This window comes from Oncorhynchus kisutch, linkage group LG25 (genome assembly GCF_002021735.2).
Source record: "Oncorhynchus kisutch isolate 150728-3 linkage group LG25, Okis_V2, whole genome shotgun sequence".
Taxonomy (NCBI): Eukaryota; Metazoa; Chordata; class Actinopteri; order Salmoniformes; family Salmonidae; genus Oncorhynchus; species Oncorhynchus kisutch.
Window position 1 is genome coordinate 11,217,898 of NC_034198.2, and position 9,044 is coordinate 11,226,941.

The 9,044-nt window shown below is 44.3% G+C and overlaps 1 protein-coding gene across 1 annotated transcript; it reads right to left on the minus strand.

Annotated features, from left to right (window-relative positions):
• Nucleotides 1–5,979: 5,979 nt before the first annotated feature.
• LOC109870438 (somatostatin receptor type 2) lies at nucleotides 5,980–8,318 on the minus strand. The gene is made up of 2 exons (XM_020460948.2): nucleotides 6,580–8,318; nucleotides 5,980–6,376 (listed from the first exon to the last, which is right to left on the minus strand). Exon 1 carries the CDS (start codon nucleotides 7,664–7,666, stop codon nucleotides 6,614–6,616), a length of 1,053 nt encoding a protein of 350 aa, XP_020316537.1. The 5' UTR covers nucleotides 7,667–8,318; the 3' UTR covers nucleotides 5,980–6,376; nucleotides 6,580–6,613.
• Between the last annotated feature and the right edge of the window lie 726 nt (nucleotides 8,319–9,044).

The window sequence follows — 9,044 nt, forward strand, 5'->3', positions numbered from 1 at the left end:
CTACAGCCCCGATGCTGCTGGACCAACAGTGACCACCGTTTCAAATCTCTGATGCATAAATCATGGCTATTCCACAAAATGTGGGTATATAAAAACCCATGCTCTTTTACAATATCAAGGTTTTGTGATGAATCATTTTGCGCCCTGAAGCTTCCCATCCTTCATTGGTTGGCCTTAGCAACATTACAAATGAAAGTATTTTGAAACTGAAATGATCTATCTCATAACCACTGACAGTTGTTTATAAGGATGCTTGAGTGGATGTGTGGGGGCTTCACCAGGATTGAGGGCCAGAGGCTGTGGGGAACTACTTTGCATCTGAAGGACACCCCGCTCTGGGCTGAGTTGGAGGCATGTCATCTTCACATCTCGGGTCATCTGCTTTTTTTTTAACATTGATTCTCTCTTTGCTCTCTATGTCTTCCCTCACAAAACATTGCAGAGAGTGGTGAGTGTGTGGCGCGTTAAGAGGACGCGTTGTGATTATTTGACACCACAGGACCGGGACACACAAGGATTCCGGTATCGTCATGACCATGGTATGCATTGACTCTCCAAATAGTACAGCCCCTTTGCAGAGTCGGGGCAATTCTATGATAAATCTTTTCCAGGAATGTGCCAAACAAATCTCTTGGTTCAGAAAGTAGCAATTGCAATGCCATATCTTCATATTCATTTAGAGTTGTATTCTTGGGTTAAACCCAAATGGTAGCATAGAGTAGGGTTTACCAAACTCTACCCTGGGGTCCCCCCTTGGCGAACATTTTGTTATTTGCCCTAGCACTACACAGCTGATTCAAATAACCATTCATCGTCAAGCTTTGATTATCGAATCAGCTGTGTAGTGCTAGGGCAAAAACCAAAATGTGCACCAAGGGGGGACCCCCAGGGCAGAGTTTGGTAAACCCTGGCATAGAAGAGGGACTCTATGTATGGCAGAAAACAATTACAAAAACTGTTTTTTTGCACTGTAATTACAGAACATGTCCATAATACATCTGCCACTGATAGTGGAATGATAGTGTTTCACAGTGTTGTGATTGGCTGTGATATTTGGCTATTCATTTATCCCGCCGGTGCGGTATCTGCTGTCAAACTTTTCTGACTTTGTGGCTGTGATATCTAGTGGAAATTAGCCTGTTTGCTAAAATTCTACACTGTTTACATAAATTTCAGTTGCAGTGTATTCGGAAAGTATTCAGAAACCTTCCCCTTTTCCACACTATGCTACGTTACAGCCTTATTGTAAAATGAATTAAATAAAAACATTTCCTCATCAATCTACACACAATACCCCATAAACACAAAGCGAGAACAGGTTTTTAGAAATGTTTGCAAATTTATAAAAAACAAAAACCTTACAAAAAACCTTACAAAAATGTATAAAAAACAAAAACCTTACCTTATTTACATAAGTATTCAGACCCTTTGCTATAAGTCTCGAAATTGAGCTCAGGTGCATCTATAACGACACAAGGCGAGACCCAGATGCAGACACAGGAGGCAGATGGTTTGAGTCTCTGATATTTATTGAACAATGAGGGGAAGGCCAGAGACAGGCCAGAGTTCATAACTAGGTCAGGGTGAAAACAGTACAAGGCGGCAGGCAGGCTCGAGGTCAGGGGCAGAAAGAATGGTCAGGCAGGCGAGCTCAGTGTCAGGGCACGCAAAAGGTCAGGACCGGGAGGACTAGAGAAAAGAGGCTAGGAAGAACATGAGCTTGGAAAAACACTGGTTGACTTGGCAAGACAAGACAGACTGGCAACAGACAAACAGAGAGCACAGGTATAAATACACTGAGGGTAATAGGGAAGATGGGTGACACCTGGAGGGGGGTGGAGACAATCACAAGGACAGGTGAAACAGATCAGGGTGTAACAGCATCCTGTTTCCATTGGTCATGCTTGAGATGTTTCTACAACTTGATTGGCGTGGTAATTTGGTAGGACATGATTTGGAAATTCACACATCTGTCTATATAAGGTCCCAAAGTTGACAGTGCATTTCAGAGCAAAAACCAAACCATGAGATCGAAGGAATTGTCCGCAGAGCTCCGAGACAGGATTGTGTCAAGGCACAGATTTGGGGAAGGGAATCAACCATTTTTTGCAACATTGAAGGTCCCCAAGAACACAGTGGCCACCATCAATTGTAAATGGAAGAAGTTTGGAACCTCCAAGACCCTTCCTAGATCTGGCCGCCCAGGCCAAACTGAGCGAATCGGGGGAAAAGGGTCAGGGAGGTGACCAAGAACCCGAGCTCCAGAGTTCCTCTGTGGAGTTTGGAGAACTTTCCAGAAGGACAACCATCTCTGCAGCATTCCACCAATCAGGCCTTTATGGTAGAGTGGCTAGACGGAAGCCACTCCTCAGTAAAAGGCACATGACAGCTGCTTGGACTTTGCTTAAAGGCACCTAAAGGACTCTCAGACCATGAGAAACAAGACTATCTTGTCTGATGAAACCAAGATGGAAACCAAGCGTCACGTCTGGAGGAAACATGGCACAATCTCTACGGTGAAGAATTGTGCTGGCAGCATCAGTGGCATGGACTGGGAGACTAGTCAGGATCGAGGGAAAGATGAATGGAGCAAAGTATAGAGAGATCCTTGATGAAACCCTGCTCCAGAGCTCTCAGGACCTCAGACTGGACTTGTAGCGTCATACCCAAGAAGACTCGAGACTGTAGTCACTGCCAAAGGGGCTTCAAAAAAGTAAAGTAAAGGGTCTGAATACTTATGTAAATGAAATATTTCAGTTTTTTTTATTTTTAGTACATTTGCCAAAATATCATCAAACAAAAAAAATCTTAGTCATTATGGTGTATTGTTTGTAGATTGATGAAGGATAAAAACTATTTAATCCATTTTAGAATAAGGCTTTAACATAACAAAATGTGGAAAAAGTCAAGGGGTCTGAATAATTTCAGAATGCAATGGATATCTGCCTGAGGATGAAAAATGAGGTGCTGTGTGTGTGTGTGTGTGTGTGTGTGAGAGAGAGAGAGAGTCATTGATGACAGCTGATAGCTATTAGACATGGATTGTGTAATTGAACTTTATTGATTAATTTCCCACCCACACTCCCATGGTGGCCATTATTATTCTTTACTGCTGTCTGTCACCGGCAGTTAGCAGCTGCTTCTAATTACTGAAGAAGAGGGAAGGTTGGATTGCATCTAGCAAAAATAACAAGGAAAACTAATCGTCTGCAACATTAAGCAAAGTCTTTAATTAAAACCTTATTGGAAGATGACCGTGCAAATGTTTTATTTGCACTGACCCTCATGGACCCATTTCCAGAATCCCATAATCCCTACAGATTTTCACATCATAGAGCTGCACATATACAACCTTAGAGTCACAGTCTCTCTTCCTTGTATGTTGTTCAAACCCAGAATGAGCAAACATGCCCCTATTGACCCTTGACATTGATCAAGCGCGCTTCAGAAAAACAAAAACTTCAGAATCTTTGGAATGTCTTCCCTTTGCAATATGAACTCGTAAAAACAACAAAAAAACAAGTGACAATGTACCAGAAGCACACAAGTTTGAAATCTGCCAGTGAACCCTTAAAGAGGGGCACATTTTAACCAGTGGAACTCCTCTTAAAACTTACTGTAAACGCTGCACATTTTATATTTTATTGCTTCTTTAACATAGTCCACATGCCAGACACAAGTCAGTCCAAGGCCCTAGTTAGCAGAGTGGTATACTACGAAGCAAGCTAGATCTACTTAGGCTTTTATAAATCTAGCCAGCTTCAGTTAGCTTCACATTCCAGGTCAGGCTTCATCCTACGAAGGTGGATATAGCTTGTCCACTTGCCGCTAACTCTAGCAGGCTTGTATCGTCGCGTGCATGTCGCACATGGCTAGTTGAACGGCGAACTCTTCGTTGAGACAATGCTGAAACATCAATCCATGGGCAAGTCAGCGCCACATTTTCAGTTGTGCTGAAATCAAAATGAACGAAAAGTTATCTTGCACATTCAGCAGGCTATGGGGTGAAATAGGCCATCTTTATTTTATGACTTGTTTTTAATGCCGTCTTTGGTGTGATTTGGTGTGCTTCTCAATGCACAAGTACCCTTTTCCCACTCCCGTCGCTCCTTCTTCCATCTGTGGAACACCTTGTTGAGTTGTGGCCATAGACGTATAATTCCTAGAAGGATTTTGGAACCTCTAAACCTGGGAATTTCACTGTTAAACCCATGGGTACGCTAACGATGGGTGACAGTCATGACTTGGGTGGGAGATATTCCATAAAAACACGCCACTTCAATACAGATGTATCGAAGTGCTGTGTTTTTAGGGAGTCCCTTGAATGGGAACAGCCATCTATGGATTATATTTCTATGGTTGGTTGCGGCTGTCAGTTTGCCTTTCACACATTTCTAAATACAAACGTGCAAAAAAAAACGTTACATTTGGAAGCAAATGCTGTCATCACTAAGTGTGTAATGTGACATGTATTCTAACATTACACACGACAAATTTGATTAATAAAATATTTAATCAGTCGTCTTCGTCAAATGAAGGTGATGATGACAATCTTTGTGAGAGGGAGGGTATTTAATTTTATTGGTCCTCAACTCGTGGCTCAGCACCTCCAATCTTCCCACGGCCAAGGTAAGCCACTTTCTTGGTCTTGGTCATCTCGAGCTGTCAGAGCTGACCAAAGTTACTAAACTAACTCTTCAAACCTGATTCGTAGTATAGGGCTCAGGTCGTAAATATTTAGTCTCAGAGCAGCTCTACACTAGGCTTCACAGAGAACCACAAATTGTAACAGAAAGTTGGTCAGAACATCTCATAGTGCAAACTCACCACACAATTCACCACAAGCAAACTGTATATACATGGAATGTACAAAATATTAGAAACATATTGTTGCACTTCCTAATATTGAGATGCACCCCCTTTTGCTCTCAAAACAGCCTCAAGTTGTCGGGACATGGACTCTACAAGGTGTCGAAATTGTTACACAGGGATGCTGGCCCATGTTGACTCCAATGCTTCCCACAATTGTGTCAAATTGGCTGGATGTCCTTTGGGTGGTGGACCATTCTTGATACACGCCAGAAATGTTTGTGTGAAAAACCCAGCAGTGTTGCAGTTCTTGAGACACTGAAACCGGTGCACCTGGCACCTACTACCATACCCCATTCAAAGGCACTTCAATATTTTGTCTTGCCCACTCACCCTCTGAATGGCACACGTACACAATCCATGTCTCAATTGTCTCAAGGCTTGAAAACCATTCTTTATAACCAGTCTCCTCCCCTACATCTACACTGATTGAAGTGGGTTTATCAAGTGACATCAATAAGGGATCATCGCTTTTACCTGGATTCACCTGGTTAGTCTATTTCATGGAAAGAGCAGGTGTTCCTAATGTTTGGTACGCTCAGTGTGAACCAGGAGGCTATAGTCATACACACATACTGTATAACTATGTAAGTAGTTCACTAACTTGAGCCTCACAGATGATTTATTTTTGTAACGAACCTAAGTAGAAAAACCCAACATTGTGATTTGTATGTTTTAATGGAAAATTCCTTCAGTTAGCTTTCTCTCATGTGAGATTTTATATTTTAAACAGGAAGGTGAGTGAGATTCAAGCAACAATGTGTAATACGTATCCATAAACAATATTTGTAAACTGTGAAACTAATTTGACATAACAATAAATTGAGCTTAATTGCAACATGAAAGCAACTACAAAAAAATGTGTTGATTGACGATGGTTATGATTTGAATTATGACGATGATTATACCATCAATCTCTAGCTTGTATTTTTTTGGTCCATTGTCTTGATAAAGAATCAGTTGCTTGATCATAAAGTTGACAAAAAGTAATACATTTTTCATTCATCTTCCTCCGTCAGGAAAACTCATTATATTTCATTTAGGCAAAAAATATATAGAACTAATACAAAATGTACCCTGTTAAGACTGAATAACTTAAAAATATTAAGCCACATTCAACAAGCATTTTAATAAGTATAAACCATCCATAGTTACAGTATGAACATTCTTACTCTATGAACATCCAATAGGACTAATCTTGGGATAATCTTGGGATCTCACCCCAAACAGTTCTGTAGTATTTCCCCTAAAGAAATCAACTCTGAGCTGACTTCCATGACAACCATGACATCACCCCAAAAGTCATTGAGTCAACTTCTGTGGGTCTTCTGGGAGCTCATTGTCTTGGCCAGCAACACATAGCTGCTATCTTGTTTACATGCCACCTTTCACCGCCTCTCTGTTGTCGCATCATTTATGCTTCATTTCATGAGTTATGGAAAATCAAATGACCGAGGTGTGCTAGAGCAGCGGGGCCAACGCACAACAGCTGTGTTAGAAGTCAAATCTGAGGAAAAAGCCAGAGCAGAGCGGAAATATAAAGTATATTATTCAGTAGAAAAACAACAGCTGTACAGAAACACTTGTATAGAAAAACACTCATCTTTACCGACCTCCTTATATACACAATAATGAAGGTAATAATTGATAGGGCAAGTTTGCATACGGTACATACATACACAAAAAGGTTTCCACATTTCCACATTGTACCTTGAGGCTGATGCGAATTTTTTTTCTGGCTTCTCTACGCCACCACACTGATGTCCCTCCCGTTCGTGTCATTGAGGTCATCGCGCTCCGTGTCAGGGTTGCAGTGTACGCTGGGAGATCTTTTGGTGGGGCAGAGGAGGGTGAGGAAGTGGCGTCCAAAGGATTCGGAGAGGCAGGCGTACAGTATGGGGTTGGCACAGCTCCAGGAGTATGACAGCAGCACCACGAACTCAAAGCCCCTGGCGAAGGTCAACACCAGGTCCATACGGTAGAGAGAGCAGAAGTTGAAGGTGTAGAAAGGCAGCCAACACACGCCGAAAACCAGCACCACTGCTACCACCATCTTGGTGACCTGGGTCTCTAGGCAATGACTCTCCTGGCTTGGGGAGCTGGCCTGGCAACGGTGAGTCCTCAGGGTGACCACCAAGGCAGTGTAGGAGACAGTCATGACCAGGGAGGGCAGAGCGAAGCCCAGGACAAAAGTGTAGCTGAGGAAGGCCAGCCACCAGGAGTCAGAGGTCACGTGGGGGTCCACCGTGCACAGGCCGTCCCTGGCAGAGAAGTGAATGGCCATGGGGAGGACAGGCAGCAGAGAGAACAGCCACAGGAAGCCGCTGACAATCTTGGCCCGCCTAGGCGTACGCCAGCGGGCGAACCGCAGTGGGTCGACCAGCGCCATGTAGCGGTCAATACTCATCACGGTCAGACAGAAGACGCTGGTGAACTGGTTGATGCCATCCAGGACCATGACCAGCTTGCAGGCCAGGTCCCCAAAGGCCCAGTGGTTCTGGAAGTTCTGGATGGCGATAAAGGGGAGGCCCACCATGAATAGGGCGTCGGCCAAGGCCAGGTTAAAGATGTAGACCGTGGTGGCGGAAGCCATCTTGTCCAGCTTTAAGATGGCTACGATGACCAGGGTGTTCCCAGCCAGCCCTACGATGCACACAACCAGGTAGAGAACAGCCATGGTCACACTGAACACATCCAGATCCTCCTGCAGATAGATGTCCTCGTCCAGGTAACTGGCGGTGGGGGCTGCGATCGACCCCGCATTGTAAAACATCTCTGAGGTGAATGAGGAGTCCATCTTCGCTTCAATACCTCCGTTTTTCAATACTTGGTTTGGATAAGTTGTGAAAAAGATGAAAGACAATTTTTTTTTAAAGGTCTTAAAATAGTCACAATAACAGTGGGTTAGAATTCAAAAATGTTCCTGTCTTTCTATCTTTTCCTCTGCGAACAGCTTGACAGTGCCCGTCCACCATTAATATCCACATCACAAAAGTACCCCCAAAACCTGGCTGCTACTTAGCCCAAAAAACATCCAATCTTTAAAGAGAGGGAATGTTTGTGGTCATATGCTGTCCAAATTACCTATCTCTTTTTCTTCTAAAACCTTTCAAGTTGAGTCGTGTGGTGTTTTGGAGGAAGCATTCTCCGTGATGAGAAACTCACACCCAAGTCAAACGGAGCCCTTCAATGAAGTGTGGAGTGTGCCAGACGGCTGGACGCTGTGTGTGAGAGTGCTTTTATATCTCCCCCCGCAGTGCTAAAGTGTGTGTCTGCCGCCGCGAGCCCCGTCAGTCAGCGTCCCTCTGGCTCTCCTGTGAGGCTGATAAGCTCCCTTGGCTCTCCCGGACCCGCTTTTATGCTGTTTCCAAGGTGCAGCTGGCCCCATCTGTTACAATACTTTTGTTTTCATAACTGAACCTTCTCCAGAAAGTGCTCTCCAGCTTTTTTTTCTTCCTCTCCTCCCTTCACCCCCCCCCACCCACCTACCCCCCACCCCCACCACACACATCCAATCCTTCTCTCTCACCAACACCACCACTCTGCTCTCCTATACTTCCCTTACAGTTCAGTGTGGGGTCACTCTGAGCTGAACTACCCCCACACTTCCACACACATACCCCACCACTTCCCAGCTAGGGCCACCCACCTTCAAGATTGGCTCTAATGGATGAACTGTTGACAGGAATGAAGCCCCTGTCGGTTTTTCAGGGTTGTTGTTTTTTGGTCTTTGTCTTGTACTATTCTCTCTGATTGGCTTTGTTCCATGGCAGTTCATTCATCACGGAGACAGCGAGAGAGCAAGAGAGAGAGAGAGAGAGAGTGTGTGTGTGAGAGACTGACAGAGAGAAAGAGAGAGAGGATTGGCCCATTGTGGGTGGGGGGATGGCAGGCGGGTAGATAGAAGGCAGGATGAATGATTGCCTCTGTCCTGTTTCCCCTCAGACACGCATAGCTGGAATACCCCGGCAGCCCACCGACCCAGGAGCCGCTTAGCACAGAACAAACACATCAACACGTCCCGCACATCATCAACACATCCAGGTGCCAAAGTGGTTCAGGCGAGTGGAACATTCAGTACCATCATAGTTACCGATCTGATCCACTATCCCCTGTATATGAGAATAATTTAAATTCTCTACTTTTCCTAAATGCTCACTTTCCATTCCCCACAC

Coding starts and splice junctions, on each gene's coding strand:
- LOC109870438 (XM_020460948.2), bottom strand. CDS start 7,666: ATGGACTCCTCATTCACCTCAGAGATGTTTTACAATGCGGGGTCGATC.